The following is a 21,232-nucleotide window of genomic DNA, read 5'->3' on the forward strand; positions in this document are numbered from 1 at the left end:
AGCAGAAATGAAGGATCACTTCTGACAGTTTTTCTTCTTCTACGGAACATGAGCTTCATTCATAATGCTGCTGGCATGAACACATCTGTATCATTATACAGCATGCACGCTGGAATACAGTATCAGGTGGAACAGGGCTAATTATACAGTAAGAATGTAAACAACCTGAAACAATTGTTTCAGAACCGATTATTCATCAAAGTAATTGATCACATGTAGAGGGTACAGACAGAACTTTCCCACCAGAACTTTCCCGCCTCACTTGGACTTAGACTTGCAACATGGCTGCCTTCAGTACCACAAAAACTAGAATAAAACAAATGACGATCTTCCTTACAGTAAAGGCAACAGGACTTGACTCATTCACTCACTCTGTTGTCGACCGATCCAGTTTTGGTTCCAGCGAAATGTTCAGGCTAGTTTCATATTGAAAATGCAGGCAGAGAAGAAAGAAGTGGCGTGTATGTGAGTCAGAGGATTACTCATTTGGCTGGGAGCTGTTGGATCACTTGTGGGTGTCTTGTTAAAGCAATAAAACTCAACTCTATTAAACATGATCTCAACTTGTATCACACACCACACAGTTTCTTTTCCTTTCTTTTTTTTTTTTTTTACAGTCTCCTGCTCAACTGAGGAAACTCGGAGCAATGATTCCTCAGAATGTCATCATGCCCTGAATCCTCACAAAGCCACCGCACTCATTAACTTTTTGTCTGTTCTCACACTTGTCAGCAGACAGATATGAGGCAATCATTTTCCTTTGGATGCATCAGAACTTAAAATCTCTATCATGGCTTTCCTTCTATGATCAGTGTGTGTGCTAGGGTCTAATGGAAGAGGAGACAAACAGGCCCCTGGCTCAATTAAAGGTGAGTCGACCTGAAAATGCTTTCCATTGTTTCCTGAGTCCACCACATGCATCTCCTGTTACATGTCTGTCAAACAGTGGTGGAGCTGCAGGCGTGTTGTTGTTGTAGCAGAGTGCCCTCTGGTGTTGACGTGTCTCAGCTCAGCTGACACACTTCAGGCTTGTTTTTGTTGCACTCGTTTTCTTAGTTTTCGGTATCGCCTTACCTCTTTGTCATCATCCTTGTTTCCGTGGAAACGCTTGATAGACAAAACAAAGGAAAAGATGGCACATCACTTGTTGTGTTGTGATAAGAGGGATGTCACCAGGACACATCATCAACCCACTAAGGTTTTTTTTCCTTAGAGTATTTATAGTATCTACAAAACACTCCTACCTCCACTCATCTGTGCAATTGTTAATTATTTTAATTAATAAATTTATTTGTTTTTTGTTGGTAGTTTTATACTATATATTATTTTCATCTTCATCTCTATTTTTACTACCACTGTATCTGTGCTGTTGCAATAAAGGCAATTTCCCCATTGTGGGGCAAATAAAGGTTTTCTTAATTTTTCTTAATCCTAATCTTAATCCTATCGTTTGATTTTGTAAAAAAAAAAAAAAGTTTACCCATAATTCATTAAAAATGTATTCCCACTAAAGATTTGAAGAGCATTCACATGCTTCTCAGATCATCTTCCAAGGTTTCTTCTGCAAATATTTACAGAACATGTTGATGCTAGCAGCTCCCAGAATTTGCATGACAACAAAAACAGATGGTAGGACCATGATGAGGAAAAATTAAAAAACAAAGACTTTTTTTATTTAATATGTGGCTTCAACAACTCAGCGAGCTAGATACACATTTCACTGACTTGCTGAGTTGTCGCTCTGACTTCTGAGGGATTCTCATGACTCATGAGACTGTTGCATGGACCTCTTTGTACTTCACAGGATAGCGAGGTTTACATCTGTGTTTAAAGTCCAATAAAATGTTCTGATGGTTCAGATAAATAAAAAAACAAAGTTAGATTAGATTACAGCCTAAAACAGAAGCAAAGGCTACTTTTAAACCATCTCTAATGCTCTAGAATACTATATGCAAATAAAAAATTAACCTTTGCTAGCCAGCTTGCTTGCATTTTCTCTGTCACTTTCTAAGGGCCATGCTGGTTTAGCTCTCATTCCAAAAGGTCAGCGAGGACAGTCTGAGCTGAGTTCACTCATTTGCTTCTTGCCAGCAGGGGGAGAGTGAATATTTGCATTGTTGCTTTAAATGTAACCTTAGAGCTTCAAATGTGGTGGAGCTCCTACCTTTAATGTGAACTTAAGCACGAGTAAACATCAAACCTTTGAGGAGCAGGTCATTGGACCTAAGTGCAGGTATAAAAACTAAAGTCTCAGCAGCACCCTGAAGTCACTAAGTATTTATTTATGCAACTTGTATGTGCTGCAGCGTCAGCAGACTTCACATCATAACAGTTTAACTCCCGATTAGTCCTCTTTAAATGGGTGAGGCTTGTTTCGTACCCCATTGTGTATTGACAAACAGCTTCAGATCCATAAAAGAAGGCCTTCCACCATCTGTTCCTGTCAGGTCTCACTCTGCCCAGCACGCCTCAACCTGCCTCCTCAGCACCTTTCAGCAGTTTCCACATATTATTCCTCACATGTGAATAGCTGCTGCTCACAAATGTTTATTCACATTCTATTCAAAGCCGGTGTTAACAGGTATACCCGCTGTCTGCACACATGTAATATTAATCTGATGATCCTGTTGCAATCTTCAGCCTATCAGCCTCTACTTTGTCTTCTCACGTGTCTCTTGTTAAACTGCTGCTTCCCTGTGTGAGCTGAATGTGTCTCTTGTGTTTCCCACAGGTGAAATTAAAGTTACAACACACCACTCCAGCAGAGTCTCTATAGTCCTGATGAGAAGAATATTCACACTGAGGTTCAGCGGCAGCACAAAAATGGTGAGCACACCCACAGAACCTATCATTACATTCACCCCCAAGCAGGGAAAGCCCCACCACCGTCGCCACCCACACCAACTCCTGGGCCCCGAGTCCACGTGCTGTTGCTCTGTGATAAATGTCAGAGGTATACCTCTCTTTGTTCTTTCGTGCTCCTGTCCTCCCCTCTTTCCAGAGAGACATGCAGGGGAGAGGAGGACAAAGTCTCCATGGTGACACACTGACATCTGCACACTGTTCCAGGAATCCGCTCTGTGAACGGTGCAGCTGCTCTCTGTTTTCTCTGGGTCAACACATGGCAACATCCCAGGATTCATAGGACTGAACGGTGCAGACGATACTGGAACCAGGCCTTGCCAGCACTTATGATTAACTCTTTGTGTTCCATCCCTGTGTCTTCTTTGCAGGCTCATGCCGGTGGTCAGTAGGAGGAGGAGGAGCAGGAGGAAGGCCATACCCCAGCAGGGATTGACAGCAGTGGGCATTGGGCTGAGCAGGTTGGGCAGACACCTGACAAGTAGGTTAGTTGTGTCCACACAGGCAGCTACCCACACCTCCTCCATCTTCCATCTCCACCTGACGTTGAGACCGACGATGACCCACACTGACAGGCAGCAGAGGTAGCCGACAACATGAGGCGACCTCTTGTCTTCACCTTTATCTGCGTCGTCTCTCTCCTCTTCGTCCACGTTCGCCACATTCTGTCCTTCAGAGCCCGCTGTCTGACTCCTGTAAGCGACAACAGGCCACATCAGTCTCATCACTGTCTCCACGGCGATCAGAGGCGTGGTCAGAAGCAGCACCACGCCATAGGTGTGGCTGAGGAAGAGCAGGAAGCGCAGGGCGATGACATCTGCCTGTGGTGTCAGTTCAGGGAGCCAGGACTCAGAGATGCAGAGGAAGCTGAGAAAAACTGCCAGAACACACAAACACAACATCAGTGAGATGGAGGACATGCTATCACAGATGGTAACAGGTGGGTTTTATAATACAACCAATAAGAAGTAAGATATTTTCATTTATTTACAGTTAGTTTAAAAACTATGAAAATTCTGCGTTATGCATTAGTTCTCTTTGAGGTGAGGTGTATGAATAAGGTCACAATCTGATTGGACGACCTCTACGTCCTGTTTTAGTTTATTTAGATGATCCACTTCTGTGTGGAAGTGGTCAAAGACTTGTGTGTGTGTGCACTGCAGTGTTTTGACACCACACTAACACAACAGTGTGAACACAGCCTCACAAGCACAGATTCTCTGCAGTCACTCAGCTCCCATTCCAGAACCAACCACCTATCTCTGACCTTTCAGCCCCTCAGGTCATCTAACCCACTCAGGGCCCTTCCTCAGCACTAGTGTCTCTGCTACAGGGAGCCATTGTTCTTCACACTGGAAGAAATGGATTTAAAGTAGTTTTTTTCTCACTTCAAACGTCCTCTTTATTAGTCCCTCCCCTCTAATTATGTCATGAGGAAAGAACCATAAATGCATCATGTTAGGTATCAGAACTGGTTCGAGCTCCCTGTAACCACACCTAACTGTCATGTCACAATATCCTGGATCACACCTGTGCATCAGTGTGAGGAGGTCATGTATGGTAGTGATATTTTTTCAACTATCATCATCATCATTATCATTCAAAACAGAGAGAGCCCTGCGGTGAGCTGTAAAACTTCCTCACCTGTGACCAGGAAGTCTGTGAAGACCAGGAGGCAGCAGCAGCAAAAACTGACGGGACTGTTGGAGGCTGCCAGTGAGGGCAGGAAGGGAAGACTGCAGGCCAGCTTACATAAACACAACACTGTGGCTGCTTCCAAGACACCATCCATGGCTACAACAACACAAAACACACATGCGTGTCATTGTTTCGAAAGCCTTAGCCTCAGGGTGGAGGAGCTCAGGAATGCCACAAACTTTGGAAGATATCTCTGTGACTCCTGTAACCCTTTAAACTACATTCATGTTTACACACTTTGAGTATAGAGCGTTCTGGGTCAGGGTTCCAGATCAATGTATTTGTTTTTATGTGTATGAACTGTGGACCAGACAGCTGTTTAAAGGCGATTTTAAACAGACTGACTTTAAGTTCATCTGTGTGTATGATTTTTTTAATGTATTTTGTTTATATTTAGCTCCCATAGGCTGCCATAATGTAAACAAGTACAGTTGACAGACTGTGTTGCAAACCTGCTGACAATGACAGTCAGACTGGTTCAACCTGTAAAAAAAACATGTCTGTCATCCCAGAAAAAACATTTATATTACATGTAACAGAAAAATATGAATGTACAGCAATAAGAGTTCTTATTATGAGTCCTTACCTGTGCTCACAGGAACCTGCAGAGCAGCATGTCAGTATGAGCTTCAAATGCTGCTTCATCCGCTTTCTTCACCTCCCCCCTGTTGCTCCACCCTCATAGGGATAAGGACCGTCCCTCCTCCCCCGCTCTGTGCTCCCTGCACCTGGCCTGCGGAGGTGAGAGAACATGCACCATGTCTCAGAGGGTGTGGCGCTGTTTGTACAGACATGAAAACCAGTCGGACAACTACAGCAGCTGTAACAGTGAGAGATGCAACGTTCTGCACAGTTACAGAGAAACCTGTTTTCATGAAGGAGGACAGCACGGATATAAGTTTTATTATTTGTGCAAACAATTCTGTTTTCCATCCAGAGCAGAAAAAAAATCAACATTTGATGGTCATATTGTTACATGCACCAAGTGGAGACCAGTGAAATTACAACACACACAAAGTGTACTGTTGACTATTATCTGACATGAATACTGTAGCCTACATATAAACATCAGTTTTAGCACTACAACCTTTTTGTACTGTCCCCTTCTCTGACGCATCACACAGTCACGTTATTGCTGTTTACATATTTGTCAATGTACGTAATATTGATAATAATAAGCTATTTTATTTTGATTAGGTGTTACATGTTTGACTTCTCTGCTGTCAGTCAGTTCAGATGGAAACACTTTGCTTCCTCTATGTCTGACTCACAGAGAGGACCTGTCAGGCCTGTGGTGATTTTCATTTTGTATGTAAAACATACAAATGAATGCCTGTGTGTGTTCATGCTAACACAACATACAGTAACGATGAGAAGAGATCAGTCATCTAATATTTTTAACCAATGCAATCTGTTTGCATTGAACTCCTGCGCTAAGATCCTGAAGTTCATTGTTTAAAGAGTTTTAGGGGAGTTCTAAACATTCACTAACCTTTTTTTTAACTAAAGGATACAATTAGCTCATGAGCATGTGCCTCTATAGATAACATCGTCACGTCATTTTGCTGAGTGACCCCTATTCATTTATCTAACTTTGTGACAATAACTGAAGGTATAGAGCTACATATTTCAAAATAAAAGCATCATTTAATTCGCTATTTTTTTCTCCTGTGTGTAAACGGATAGATTTCTAACGTTCACCATCAGCTGGAGCTCTCAGCCATGGCAGCAGTGCCATCTCCTGCTGATCTAAGCACAAGGCACATTAGCAGCCTGTCATGCTGCTGCTGCTGCTGAGAGGATTACACTTCATATTAATGCTGGGCAGCAGTGACACCTGCACGCCACTGCGATGACAGACAGGCAGAGTGAGAGCTCCACACATGCACTAATAATAATATTCAAATAATAATAATAAAACAGCCTCCTTTAACCTCCCATTCAGCAGCGGCACCAAAGAGCCAGAAAATGGGTTAAAAAGCCGTTTGTTGGGCGCAGTGTGTGTTCATACTGAAGCATTCCTCGCCTGCAGCACCCAGAAGTGAACAGCAGGCGACCCGGAAGGTTTGAAGTCCGACTGAGAGAGAGAGAGAGAGAGAGAGAGAGCAGAAAGAAGAAATCCTTTATAAAATATCCTGCTCTGCTCCGGTTCAGGTATGTGGATGAAAACCCTCTTCCTCTCCTTTATTTGATTTTTTTCCTCTGATCTCTGCTGCACTGATGTGCGCTCTGTGTCACGGTTTCTATTCAAGTCATGCAAAAGTTGGAATAAAAAAAAACGCGTTCAGTGATAAAGCTTGTTTTCCGCTGTGTTGTTGTGATCAGCGGCTTTCACTGCGCCTCTGTCTCATCATCGCGGCTTGGATTTATGGCTGAGCGGCTGCAGACGGCTCAGCTAAAGGCGTGCTGATGGTTGTAGGAAGTGTCAGGGTTTTTTTTTTTCTCCCCCGCTCCTGTAGCCGGGCTATTCAAACCTGCAAATCAAAGTAAACAATCATCCGTACGCTTTAATGCAAATATGGCTCAAGGAGGCGCGCCGCGCCAGCGTTTAAACGCATCCTCTGATTTAACTGCTTATAATATTCTGCAGATCTGCAGAATATGGCGTCCAGTGCTTATAAAAATAAGACCGGGCTGCCATTTTTGTTTTCCTTTTGTCTGAAATTTTTTAATAAACTGTCTGAGAATGTGGGAGAGGCGGCGGACGGACGGAGCGAGGCGCTGCGGAGGATCCTTTCTTCTTCTCTCTGGAGAAAACGCTCACATCTCCAGCTTATTTCGAGGCTCGGATTCAAAGCTGCTGTCACAGTTTTTGAACTGACTGAGGAATACAAAAAAAAAGGGAAAGTTAGGCTGAACTTTTGTTTCAGAGAGGAGCTGCTTTTCATGTCACACTGTAAATATGCGTTTTGAAGATGAAATGCTGCAGTTTAAAAATAGTTTTATGGCGTGAAGAAGACGTGACACCTGAGCCTCACTGTGGGCTTTATAACACCTCTAATGGACTGAAATATGAAATAATGCAGCATGTCTGATCTTTTAGTTCAGTGCGTGAGATAACAGACCAATAGTGAGAAAAACCCTTTCTATTGTGTCAGAAAACGTTTAAAATATCTTATAAGAACCTTTAATTTAGATTATTCATTAATTTCATGAAATCTGCAGCAGTAAATATGAATGTAAGCTACAAAAAAGAAAGATATGCAACAGAAGTTTGTTGTATGAAGTCACCTTACATTAATTCTTTGTTAATTTTTTACATTTTTAAAGAAAAACTCCAAAACTAGTCTTTATTTTGTTCCTTTTGGTGAAGAATTCAGACAGTTAATCTGCTTGCCATACAACAGGAACACCTCAGATTACCTTAATCTGATGATTACTTTCATCATATTTGTTATTTGACTCATTTTTCAGCTTCTAGCTTCTTAAATATGAGATATGGTGTCAACTTGTCATCATCCCAGTGTGTGTGTGTGTGTGTGTGTGTGCAGCAGTGCTCCCTCCTGTGGTCATGTAAATATCAGTGACTGGAAATGTGCCCTTTATCTCATTTGTGGAACTTTTCTCGTTAGCTTGTTTGTATCATTGCTTTAATAAAGCAGCTGCATTCTTTCAGGATTCATGTGATCACAATGTTTACATGTGTCCAAATAACAGCAGTGTGGACCAATCAGAGCCCTGCTGCTATGACTGTGTGTTAAGTTTGCAGCAGGAAGATCTGACTGGTTCAAGTTATCACATAACAGTCAGACACTTGATCCAATCGCTCACTGAGCATTTTGTGTGGAGTTTCCACGGTCACCTTCTCAGAGGGCTCATCTCATGAATAACATGTGTTTGTTATTTCTGGACCTATCATGCAGCAATGATGCTCTTGTTTAGACTCAGACTTATTATGAAATCTCTGTCTTGAGGAACCTAACAAGCAACAACAAATCAATCAGCAGTTTAATTGCTGATCATTTTATTTACAGTATTCTGCATAAGTCTCATTTCATACAGGATCCTCTTTAAAGCCCCCTCCTCTGGTGTACAGTACTGGATGTGTGAATCTTTTTCCTACCTGCTGGAAGTAATTACAACCCTAACAATTGCTTACCGCTCTGAACCTCAGCTGCACATGTGCAAAGAAAAACATAAAACTATTCTGGCACTGACACAGGCAGTCTTTGAGGGTATAACAGTGAATGCAGGCCTCACTTCTCATGAATTAGCCTGCACCTTTTGAAGGGCTCTGATAGGCCTGTCAGTCACAGAGGACACCTTATGGCCGTGACTCGCATGTCATTTCCGAATGTGACACAGCAGCAGTCAAACTGTGGCTCCCTGGAGGCAGAAAGCCTCCAGAAAGCGAAAGCGAGCCCCACTGGCATCACCAGGGAAATATTTTGTGGGGTGTAGTGTGCACTCGTACCCCCTGGACGTATCGGTTTTGTTTCTCTTGGCTCGCGGACGTGGACTGTGTTATGCCTCTGCTAAGCCAAACAGACTTAGGAATGGTGAAGAGTGCCAAAGCATGCAGTGCAAAATGTTTTAAAAAGAACTTCATACAGGGTTGAGAAGAGAAGTTATGGAAAGAAAGGCCCTCAGATCACAACTGGAACCGTGAGCAGCTTTCTCTGCCACAAATACAAAAAGCTTTTAGAAAAGCAGCAGTTATTTTTAAATGAAAATCAAAGACGTATAAAAGATTGTTTCACTTACAAATGAGTGCAGCGAGCGGGTTCTGTGCAGCATCTTCCCATGGATTATAATGACCTTTCAGCATTAGAGGCTGGCGCGCCAGAAAGGCACAGGTGAGACTGTGTCTGTTCCTTCTTCATTAGACTCTTCACCAGCCGGGGGGGCCCCATGTATGAAGGAGGAGACAGAAAGCCCCAGATTAGGATCAGAGCCTCATCGCTTTTAACATTTCTGTTTTCTCTGATAACTGTTTTGTGGAACTAGCTGTTGTAATCATGTGAAAGCCTGTCTGTCATGCAGCGTGCCCATCTTGCACACTTGTGGTTAGAAAATTTGTAGAAACAAAATAATCAGAATCGGCATCGCTGTAAAAAAAAGAAAAAAGAATCACCATGGCAACCCAGAATCATATAAAGTGTGAAGGAACAGTGTTTCCTTGGTGGGGGTGGGGGGGAGTGGGGCACTAATACAGAATGTCTTTGAAAATACTTGCATCACAAGACTGGGGAAAAATTATCACATCAAACAGTCAGCTGCTGTTTGGGTGGAGAGCCTCCAACACCAGTTTAAACCACCGTTTACAACAAAAGGCCCACACATAGGAGGTGGTGGGGGAGGTGGGGGTGTCACTGTTTTTTTTGTTTTTTTGTTTTTTTTTGGTTTTGTTATGAATAGAAGGAATCTGAATCAACCCAAAACTTTCAAAAGTTTAAATACAAACATGTATCCATGCAGAATTCATTGACGCACAAGCTGCCTCTTCATCATGTTGTTTTGTTCTGTCTGTGTGTTTATTTCAGGATGGCTGAGCCCCGCTTTAACAATCCATATTTCTGGCCTCCTCCTCCTCCTGCCATGCCAGGCCAGGTGAGTGACTCTGTTATTCACAATGTTCACAGCAGGCCGCATTATTATTTGGCTGTAAAGAAAAGGAAGAAAGTTTTCATAAGAGGGGAGGAGCTAACTGTCAACCAGCTGAATTTTAGCTTAGCATAGCATAAGAACAGAAAACAGGAGGAAAGAGTTAGCCTGCACAGCAGCACCTCTCTGCACAGCCTGACACCTTCACACAACAGTGCCTGTAAAAGACAACGTGCTGTTGTTGCACTGTTTTATGCAGAAACAGATTTTAAAGTCACTGTACTTTAGAGGTAGAAGCATGTCAGGATAATTCACATCTTCCTTTTCTGCTAAGCCTTTACACCAAATTACACTCATACATTTATTTAAGTAACACTTACACACAGATTTTTAAAATATAATTTATGCATTTCTCATTATCATTGAAGGATGTAGTGGACAGTTTTTCTCTGTTCTCTTCTTCTGTTTTATTTTGGTGGTCATCAAAGACTTGGTTTGGCAAACCTTCCTTCATGCTGAAGGATGTTGGAGCATTGCTGCTGCAAAAGACAGATGGCTGATTAAAGAATAGCAGAAGTTGTCATGCGTGTGTCATGCTGACTGTAGCTGGGGCAGATAAGCACCTGTGATTACTACACAGCTTCCACACTGGGAAAGGCTCCAGTTGGCATTCACTGACTGATTTTTTGTTTCTGATCTCCAACAATGTAAACTTGACACCCGGCTGGACTAATATGGTGCCCCCTGTAGGAAACTTTTCCTCTTAGCCACAAATTCTATCAGTCACTTTTCAAGGAGCGAATATAAAATAGCATTCTTTCAGCCTTCATGAGATTAAAGTGTGATGGCAATGGGGGGAAATGATTCAAACCTGCACATATGTGCTCATTTCAGAGATTTGTCGTGGGAATGAAAACTGATCACACCTTTCCCCACTGAAAACTAAAGCCTGACAGGTTTTGTCCAGACATCTATTTTGTCTCAATATTAGCAAGAAAGTAGAAAAAGTGTAGTGACTCTAGAGGCATGAATATGAAAATATCACCAAATAATAGACAGTAAGAAAACCGTCTCCTCACTGCTCAGGGACACAGTAAAGTGGCATGTGATGGGATGTTTTGGCTACATTATCACATATCAGCCAGTAGAGGGAGGCATTGCCTCATAAACTGACACTGACTGAACTGATGACTGCTGTTCTCTTGTCACAAATGTTGTTTCCTGGCTGTCAGCTGGATAACCTAGTCTTGATCAATAAAATCAAGGAGCAGCTAATGGCTGAGAAGATCAGGCCTCCACACCTGCCGCCCTCTTCAGCCCCCTCCCAGCAGCCCTTACTGGCTCCGCACGGCCAGGTAGATGGCGGCCACCACGGGATATCCAAAGCTCAGCAGGTGCCAACTCTCCACAGAGACAGCCCCTCCCAGCCTGACATCGCCCTGCACGCCCGCCCCGCCTCCAGCTCCAGCTCCGTCACAGGTACTGCACCGGCTCACCTGCTCACACAGGCCTCAGAGTAACTGCTCTTATACTTCTGTGTTTTTTGTTTGTTTTCTTTTTAGGTCGTATTTTGGGAGATGTAAACTTAAATCTGGACGATAAAGCAGCTATAAAAGCCAGAGGATTATGGGAAGACTGGCATCTGCGTCAGCTCATAGAGCATCCCTCCAGGACAAACCACGTCTCAGGTGAATGCACAGGAGTCATCATCACCACATACAAGCATTTGCTCCATGGCTGAAGGGGTCCTGACTGAATTATAATCTAAAGCTCATTTACATTTGCAGACAATAACGCTTTGAGAGATATACAGTATGTCGTCTGTTATCATCCCTTCAGGTGTGGCTCTAGCATCCAGAACAGGCAACCTCAACACCTCGCAGATCATCACCCCCACTACCCCCACCTCAAGCAGCCACAGTCGGCTAGGCGGAGCCCGTACGCCTCACCTTATCTCAGGGTTAGCTGGCGGCCATGGGATGGAGCCTGGGAAGAGCAATGGGGGGCTTGTGGGACTCCTCGGCCCTCCTCCAAAAGAGCAACGAGGCCGCAAAAAGATCAAAGCAGAAAATGGGTCTTCTTTTTTGGTGGTGCCGCACCCGATTTTAGCTTCAGGAAATGACCATTCCTGCGTCACCATCACGACAAAAGCAGGAAAAACCTACAGGTAAGAAATAATGTTTTTTCATTCAGTCATGTGGTACTTTTTTTTTCTAAGACAGGTTGTTGATACCAGGCTGAAAAATGCATAGTTAGGAGAGTGATGTAGAACTTGATATAACTGAACAGCATATATCAATCTTTCATCGGACTGTTGCGTGTTTGCGACCTGTGATATGTTCCTGATAAGCTTCCCCATGCGCCTGGGTTTCCCCATAGCTTTCTCACACACCATGTCACTTGTGAAATTTATATTGGCTGTAGATGTGAGCGTGTGCATAGATGGAAAATATGAGAGAAGACTGTTGGTGTTTGATGGAGGAATTACTCTCCAAAATGTGTTTAATGTTGTGAACATATCATATTATAAAGCAGTTTTACTGCTTAAGTAACAATATAAGTAAGTAAAGTAAAAATATAAATTATTTAATTAAAAAACAAAGTATGTGTTGGTTCATGTCCAAATAAATTCAGCTGCAGGACAGATGATGAGCCGTTCCTCCTGCAGCATAGATCACGTGTGTCTCACTTTGTCACTTTGTCCTCATCATAGGTGTAAAATTTGTCCGCTGACCTTCTTCTCCAAGTCCGACATGCAGATTCACTCCAAAACACACACAGAGGTGAAGGCCCACAAGTGTCCTCACTGCACTAAATCCTTCACCAATGCGTCCTACCTGGCCCAGCACCTGCGCATACACCTGGGTGTCAAACCTTACCGCTGCTCCTACTGTGAGAAATGTTTTCGGCAGCTCTCCCACCTGCAGCAGCACACCAGGTCTGAGCTTGGGAAGAGTTACAGTGTGTTTGTGACAATGTATTCTTAATGATTTACTAAAATTAAAATTAAGAGGCAAGCATTTTTCAGAGACTTTTGCTGAAACCAGTGATGTCTGGCTGCTGGTCTTATTGCTGGAGGTGTTACATTAACTCATTCATATCTGGGGTCTTTGAATTTCCTGCCTGGCCTGTTTAGCCGCCTCTTCTTCCTTGTTTCAGAATCCACACCGGTGATCGGCCGTACAAGTGCATCCATCCTGGATGTGGGAAAGCTTTTACTCAACTGTCTAATCTGCAGGTACAACAATGACTGTGTCTGTGCTCCGCCTGTTATAAAACTGAAGCCGCTGCTTATTTAAACTGATCAAACAAACGCACCCCTCCTTTACTGCTCTGTCCATGGTTTTGTTGCACACATCCCTGTCTCCAATGTCAAGACAACAGTCTCAGGTCACTGATGTTAATGCAACCATGATTATAAACCTTCAAATTTGTCACACATTAACCTCTTGGCCTGTCTCTCATGCCTGTTTCTCCTCCTTAAATGTACTATAGAATATATAGTATAAAACACAGTGTTCTAGTATATACTATACTATATATACTACTATACTATATCTAGTATATATATATATTTTACACTTAATATATACTACTTACTGTATACTATCAAGTAGTATACTATTCACTACCTAGTATGACTACTTAGTGGATACTACTCAATATTCTATTAAATTATAAATGTTATTAAACTTATTTTTGAAAGTATGTATTACCTAAAATATGCTGTAATGTGTGTACAACTAAATACTACTTGTATTATACTTGTGTGACATCGAGTATATACAGTAATGTACTATCTAGCATGCTAGTATGTACTACTCTGTATATTCTAATTAGTGTGTACTATCAAGTACTGTATATTCTAACATTGGTATTCCTTCAATACTACTACTAATTACCCAATTTAATAAGTCAATTTAATTATGGCTTGATGTGCCACATGTGAATATATTAGTATCAACGGCATATTGGATACTGTCATAAGTTCAGTACAGTGCATCCCGAACTATAGGCCTGTTTAATCAGAATTGTTTACTCAGGTCTTTATTGGCACTGAGTTTGTGTGTCTTCTTGTGTGAAGTCTCACCAGAGGCAGCATAACAAAGACAAGCCCTTCAAATGCTCCAACTGTTACCGTGCCTATTCAGACTCCGCTTCGCTGCAGATCCACCTGTCTGCTCACGCCATCAAGAACGCCAGGGACTACTGCTGCAGCCTGTGCGGCAGGGCGTACACCTCAGTGAGTCAGGCTTTATGTTACATGTTGAATGGTTTATGGACTGCAGCGGCTGTGACATTAAGGTGTTTTCCTTTCCAGGAGACGTACCTCATGAAACACATGTCTAAACACACAGTGGTGGAACACGTGGTGTCCCATCGCTCCCCTCAGCACAGGACAGAGTCTTCGACCATCCCTATACGGATCTCACTCATCTGAGCTTCTCACGTTTTCTCTCTGTCCTCTAAAGGACCTTTCAACCCCCCAAAAATGTGCCACTTTGCCAGTATTTAATGAAGGGGTACACCCTCCTTTCATTCAGTATTATCGGAGACATCCAAAGATGATTTCTCAGCACTTTCAGGCCTGAAAACGACGGGCCTTAAAATGTCTTTTTTTCTATGGGACTACACAGAAAAGTTTTGCTCCAGGCAGCTACATGGAAAACCTTTTTTTAGTGTTTCACAGATTACTTTTTTATCCTTTGCTTTCTTTACTTAAGACATATATATATATAAATATATATTTGCATCAGAAATAGTCTTCCATTAGCTGGAGGGCCAAGTTAACGGTTAAAGGTAACCAGTTATATATAAAGTGTATACATGTGTGTTGTGCCACGTCTTATGCCATTGTATGAAAATGTCCATCAATCATGCTACCACATTAGTAACATGTCCATATTTCCATTACAGTTATTATTGACCTCACCCATTTAGATTGATTTAATTGAAATAAGCTCCCTGATGGCAAAGTTTAATCCAACCTAAGCGCTAAATTTGGAGAAGTTATAGTGTTTCATGAGAAGACAAAAAAACACTACTGAATTTAAACTGTGATGCAACAAATGTGAGTCTGCGTTCAATAAACATGAGTTTTCCTAAAGTTCAGTTAAGTCTGAAATTACAATGAATTATATGTATTGATCTTGCCAGACTCATATATATGTCAAATTGAATGACGCACACTTTTTTGTTGTCCATTTTGAACTGAAGTAAGCATCATTGATTTTTTTCATTAAATGAATATTTTGCCATTTAACATGCATCAAGCCTTAACGTTGTTACAATGCTACAGTTCATTGTGTTGTTTACATTATGTTTTAGCATGCTACATACTGTAAATAAACTATATATACCTGTCAACTCATTTTTATAATAAACAGTTATATAATAACAGTTTTCTTCTTAGTGTCACCCTGTATAAACTCCATTCTGTATGTGTGAGCTGTCTAGGGCCAACCACATATGACAGCGGCTGACTGCTTCCTGTCTTCACTGACTGAAAAAACCTACAAGACCTTGGCTATGTCTGTGAGGGCCCTGAATGCTTCGTCACCGCTGCTAGCTTACCAGGCCTAGCTGGAGGACGACATGTCTGCTTCCCCCTCCACGGAGCTGTGGGTGACGGATCTCTGTGTCTCTCCCCTCACAAAATGTTCCCATTCTTCACCCAAGCTCAGCCACATTTAAGGAGACTCTGACATTTTAAAAACATTTTAGAAACATAAGCGTACAAAGTAAACAGCATTAGGCCTAATTTGTATCACCAGGAAACAAAGTGGAGTTTGGATCTATGTTCAATAAAATAATAAACAGGTATGATTTAAGCTGTAGTGTAGCCGCTCTCCTGCTGGGTGGAACAGGCTGCGGACCGCAGAGGCCCCTCCCTCTGGGGCTGTTCTGAGCTGTGGCGGCTGCACAGTTTGTGGAGTAAACTTTTTTTGCAGGAGTCAGTCAGTTTGGAGACGTTGAGGATATTAAAAGGTGGCAGTGACCAGCAGGTGGGCTTTCTACATATTTTATCTCCCTGATAGGAGCGTTCAGGCTGCGCCTTTTTAACTTTTTGGGCTCTGATGATGTGTTCAAATTCACCCGTTTCTAATTTAAAAACAACAGCAGTAGAGTTTTTTTTTTTAAAAGGAAACGTGTTATGAAAATGAAAACACTTAAAATATTTGCTGTTTAGCATTTGTTTAGTTATTATTATTTATTCATTTTCCGGTGCCTTGAAACTTCCGGAGTTTGTGAGGCTCACAGGTGTTTTTTAATTTTCATAACGTGAGGCCAAGGAACAAAAGCTGAGCCGAAACACTGTGAGGTTAAAAAAAGAGAGAAAAAACAACAAAGAAAGAGAAGAAAACAGTGATCGAACATGCGTCACAAGTGTAGAAGAATTAATGGCACACTTTGTAAGTGCGTTCACCTGTTCGGTATCTTTCTGCTTGTTGCGTTTCTTCAGACCAACATATGATCTGTTTATTCTACGCTCAGAGAGGTTTCAGTTTAAAAAGGATGTGGGGCCCCCACATCCTGTAGCCTTACAGCAAGAAAATAAATCAAAACGTTTAAATTAATTGTACATTGCACGGGTTTTCTGTTTCCATGCCCTATTTGACTTCTATTTGACTTCTGTCTTATTTGTTCTCTCTGTTTATGTTCTGATGCTGCTGTAGTAGCTGCTTGTGTGCTGTCTTGTTCCCTTCTTATTTCCCTTCCGGGGATCAGTTAAGATTTATCTGATCTTATCTTCTTTGACCTTTGAACAGGGAAGTATCATGTTAAGATCAGTGACCAGCCTGGTGTGAAGGGTTTCATGCTTTAACATTCAGTCAGTTTTCTGCTTCAGTTGCGGCTCGTTCTTCTGGGCACATGGTTTCTGTATTAAAGCTGGTCGTGTACTCTGTCTTCTGACTTCTTCTATGCGTACAACATGCGCTACATCTCTTCTCCACCTTCACTTCCTCCTGTCCTCTCTGCCTCCTCCTGCCCCCCCCCCCTTGCTCAGGGTGCATCCCTTTTTCACTGTTTTGATTGTAAAAGATTCATTATGAATGAAAATGAATGAATCAGATTGTCAGTGGACACAGCTCAGGGAGGAGCAGGTTACTTGGAAGGTGGTTTGATGACTGCTCTGTCTCGTTTTCCACATAACTTCCTGGAGTCAGGTTGCTTGTTGCATGAACTTATGCTGTTTCACAAACACAGAAGATGGTTGGAAGTCTGATGTGTGACTTATTAACAGTCTGAAAGATGTGTTTGGATGTAGGCCAGAGAAGCAGAGCTCTTTTGTAAAGGTTTAACACGCTGCTCCTCCCTGTTCCAGTTTCCATCCCCCACAACACGAGGGCTTGTTGTCGACTTGACTGTTTCACAGCCATGGGGTATTTATATATTCATTAACCTACAGTCATATTTACAGTATGGTGCTGCGGGGCTTTGCAGAAGTGTGTTTACGTATTATCTTGTCTTTACCCCTGCAGGTACGTTCAGAAGACGAAGGGCGTTTTGAAATGTCTTCTGTGCTTTCCGATCCTGCTCTGTGTTCTCTATTTCACGTCTCCATCTCTGAGGTGAGAATACCAAAGCCAGTCTTTGACTTGGGTAAACACAACCAAATACAACAGTCCTGCAACAAAGCATAGCTAATGAAACACTATAATAACATTAGAGGGTGCACTCTGTGTCTGCAGTGGAAACATCACTTTGTCGAGTTAAAAAATATGATATTTTTTTGATATTTAGATTATTAATAGGACTGATACCGATGGGCACGTGTCCTCTGCAGCCTGGGCAGATGGTGAGCCTGGACAACACTGTGGATGTCAGCCTTGACCTTTGGTAAGGCTTGAAAACCATCAGCTCTGTGTGAGTGTGTGTGGGTGAGTGTGTGTGTGTGTTGCGCTGTCACTGTGGTCGGTGTCGCATTTTCTCACATTGACAAGTGTTTTGAAGTGTGATAATGTACCGGTAGTTAAAAAGTGAGAGCTTAGCTCAGCTTATATGATGTTCTGCATCTAAGTTGTCCAAATTCCTGGAGGTGAACTGGCCTCTAAATGAGCCCACTCAGAAAGACCCACATTTCTTTGAAGCACACAAACTTGAGAATAATTAACAGTGCAGTCAGTATGAGTCAAATTGAGCCTGTAATCAACTGATTTAACATCTGGAAATAAAGAGACATTTTATTCCTGTGAAGCTTCCTGGTTTAATAATGTTGCAATGCAACTCTTCCACATTATGTGTTTGTTAAACTAACAGATGAACTGCGTTCCCTTTAGAGTTCTTATCTAACAGGAACTACACAGACGTTTCTATATGCTGAGTCTTGAGGGGAGTACGTTTTACTGAAACCACCAATGTGACATCTCAGCGGGATTTGTGCAGTAAACATTTTGCCACTGCTGAATGAAAGATTTCAGTGTCAGGTTTTCCTGTATTTGTGTAAATAAGTTGAAAGCTTGTGGACCCTCTGTGGCTTGTTTTGTTGTAATGGAATGTGGATGAACCTGAAAGCCATGCAGAATTGTCATGTTTTAACACGTCCTAACAGACCTTGTGCTGCCTGGTAAACATGACTCACTGTGGTAAAAGACTCAAATTCGACCAAAATTGTTACACAATGAGGTTCTGGGAGTTTCTGCCTGTGCTGGAGTTGTGAAAGTCATTTGTTGTTTTCTCACAAATGTAACTAAATCAGGCAGTAGAGCAGCTCTTCACTGACCTCGTGGCTGGTGGTTCCATTTCCCACCTGGCTGTGTGCAAGTGTGTGTTCTTAGTTGGAGGTACAACAGCTGTGATGATTATTCTTTCAGTCATATTTTAATTTCATTCATATTTGAAAAAAGAAGAAGAAAGATAGATGCGTGAATCAATATTTATACAGCTCCTTTAATAGGTTGCCCTGTTTGCTGCCGAGGGCAAACACATTATTTAACCGTGGACTTAGAGATCCTAAGAGCTTAATCACAGCTTGGTAGGTTTACTGATAAGATAAAATGAAACTTCTTTGTTCCCTAAATGCAAAGATGTAGTCATTTGCGCAGCAATCATTCAGCTGACATAGTATGCATTGTGGGTTCTGCAGGCTTCCTGTGGTCTCAACTGTCTCACATAGAGAGAAAAGTTGTTTCACAGAACAACAGTAATTACGACATGGCTGTCTTTAAACATCAAATCAATATTTAAAGGTACTTTAATTAAGAATCCTCCAAAGATACGGCAACAAGCACCTACAGAATTCGTGTGATTAAACTTTAAAAGGGTGTCCTGTGTTTCAGGTCTAGACGGGATGTGCTAACGTGCACTTCTTGGAAAGCTCCTGTCATCTGGGAGGGGATGTTTGACCCGAACCTCTACGATGAGGTGCACAAAAAAAGAGGAACCTCTGTTGCCATAACTGTGTTTGCAGTGGGCAGGTTTGTTTTCACATTAATTCTGTGCCATTCCTAAAATGCGTCCTGATCTTTGTGAAGATGGGAAATAATTGATTAAGTCTGCTCTCTAACCAAAGGTATCTGGATGCGTACCTGAAGGCCTTCCTGAACTCATCTGAGCATCACTTCATGCAGGGGTTTCCTGTGACGTACTACATATTCACAGACGTGCCAGAGAAGGTGCCGACCATTAAGCTTGCTCCTCAACGCAGCCTGAAAGTGATCGCAGTGGAAAGATACTCGAGGTGGCAGGACATCTCTATGATGCGAATGAAGACCATAGCAGATACAATAGAGTCGGATATTCGCCACCACTGCACGCATGTCTTCTGCTTCGACGTGGACCAGGTCTTCACTGGCAGATTTGGCTCGGAGGCTCTGGGAGATTCTGTGGCTCTACTGCACGCCTACTACTACAACCTTCCAAAGAACATATTCACCTACGACCGCAATCCGAAGTCTAAGGCCTACATGGAGACTGGGGATTTCTACTACCATGCCGCCATCTTTGGAGGCTTGTGGAAAAATGTGAAAGCCTTGACTGAGGCCTGCTACCAGGGCATCATGGAGGATAAACAAAACAATGTAGAGGCTTTGTGGCACGATGAGAGCCATCTAAACAAGTACTTTTGGCTTCATAAACCAAGCAGGATACTTTCTCCAGAGTACTGCTGGGACACCGCCATCGGCTACAGGAGTGAAATCAGAGTTGTACGACTGCTGTGGGCAACAAAACATTATGACACACTGCGGAGTCCATAGTGTGTTGGGGATAAATGTGCACAATCAAATCACAATGGTAAAATAGTGGCATGACATCTGTCCTTGGTGCTTGTGCTTTTTTTGTCTTTTGATTTGTAGGTCTTTTCTGTAGCTGGAACTGATTAACACAGTGTGGACTCACACCGTCTGACTTCTCAGACAGGCTTCCGGGAATCAGGTAAAACACCCATGCTTCACCATCACTTTATGTAATGAGATCAGAAAGTTTCATTGCTCCTGAGATAAACATTTTATTTATTATGATACATCATAGTTGTGACGTATTTTAAGGTTCAAGTATTTTTCATGTGTTTTACTCTGTATGTGTGTCATGTTCAGTGACTACTGTGGGCTTTTTGATCCCCTCCGCAGTATTGATAAGACTAAAAGCTCCAGTGCAGAATGTATCACAGATAGGTGCGTCTCTTTGCATTTCACAGTACACTTGAGTTTTAAATCAATGGCAGCTGGTTGACAGTGGCAGCACCACACCAGTTCCAGTGGACTTCACGTGGTTAAAATTTTCAGATGACTATGTTGTGAACTCTCCAGGTTAAATGTGTTAAAATTTGTGTAGCTGAAGGTTTTTAATCACAGCTGTGTTAGTTTTCAGGGCCTGACTGATATTCTATAAACTTCACGTTGCACTGAAAAACCTGCTGCTGGAACAAAGTTTAATTTCAACGTAACTTTTAAGTTGCTGCTTGCATTGTTCCAATACGTTCCCTTTTACTTGATTCAGAGTTTATTTCGATTATTTACAGTATGTATGTTGGTTTGTTCTGATAAGCACTTGAGAAGACTTTGTCTCAGGTTTTGTATAAACAAAAATTATTTTCCCACAAAAAGTTAAAATATTAATATAAAATAAAAAAACTATTCAAATCCAATTTAAAGACGTCTGACTTACTTGTCTCTTGTAGGATTAC

General features: G+C 42.1%; 3 protein-coding genes across 5 annotated transcripts; 2 read left to right on the plus strand and 1 right to left on the minus strand.

Annotated features, from left to right (window-relative positions):
* Window positions 1–1,645: 1,645 nt before the first annotated feature.
* Window positions 1,646–9,409, minus strand: LOC114435513 (uncharacterized). 2 transcript variants are annotated; one of them, XM_028405212.1, is made up of 4 exons: window positions 9,265–9,409; window positions 5,147–5,293; window positions 4,507–4,656; window positions 1,646–3,739 (listed from the first exon to the last, which is right to left on the minus strand). In XM_028405212.1, exons 3-4 carry the CDS (start codon window positions 4,652–4,654, stop codon window positions 2,679–2,681), a joined length of 1,209 nt encoding a protein of 402 aa, XP_028261013.1. In that variant the 5' UTR covers window positions 4,655–4,656; window positions 5,147–5,293; window positions 9,265–9,409; the 3' UTR covers window positions 1,646–2,678. The 2 variants fall into 2 exon arrangements, with proteins under 2 accessions (XP_028261013.1, XP_028261015.1); XM_028405214.1 differs by lacking the exons at window positions 5,147–5,293; window positions 9,265–9,409 and having other exon boundaries at window positions 4,507–5,134.
* Window positions 6,623–15,087, plus strand: znf362a (zinc finger protein 362a). Its single transcript, XM_028405211.1, has 9 exons — window positions 6,623–6,714; window positions 10,044–10,110; window positions 11,337–11,583; window positions 11,667–11,792; window positions 11,944–12,271; window positions 12,818–13,042; window positions 13,264–13,342; window positions 14,189–14,347; window positions 14,426–15,087. The coding sequence occupies exons 2-9, from the start codon at window positions 10,045–10,047 to the stop codon at window positions 14,543–14,545; spliced, it is 1,350 nt and encodes a 449-aa protein (XP_028261012.1). The 5' UTR covers window positions 6,623–6,714; window position 10,044; the 3' UTR covers window positions 14,546–15,087.
* Window positions 15,088–16,005: 918 nt separating this feature from the next.
* On the plus strand, window positions 16,006–21,147 carry LOC114435514 (alpha-1,3-galactosyltransferase 2-like). Of its 2 annotated transcripts, none has more exons than XM_028405216.1 (6): window positions 16,006–16,109; window positions 17,432–17,489; window positions 17,589–17,678; window positions 17,851–17,946; window positions 19,386–19,523; window positions 19,619–21,147. In XM_028405216.1, exons 2-6 carry the CDS (start codon window positions 17,485–17,487, stop codon window positions 20,301–20,303), a joined length of 1,014 nt encoding a protein of 337 aa, XP_028261017.1. In that variant the 5' UTR covers window positions 16,006–16,109; window positions 17,432–17,484; the 3' UTR covers window positions 20,304–21,147. The 2 variants fall into 2 exon arrangements, with proteins under 2 accessions (XP_028261017.1, XP_028261016.1); XM_028405215.1 differs by lacking the exon at window positions 16,006–16,109 and adding an exon at window positions 16,336–16,517.
* Window positions 21,148–21,232: the final 85 nt, after the last annotated feature.

Source organism: Parambassis ranga, chromosome 5, assembly GCF_900634625.1.
Source record: "Parambassis ranga chromosome 5, fParRan2.1, whole genome shotgun sequence".
Lineage (NCBI taxonomy): Eukaryota > Metazoa > Chordata > Actinopteri > Ambassidae > Parambassis > Parambassis ranga.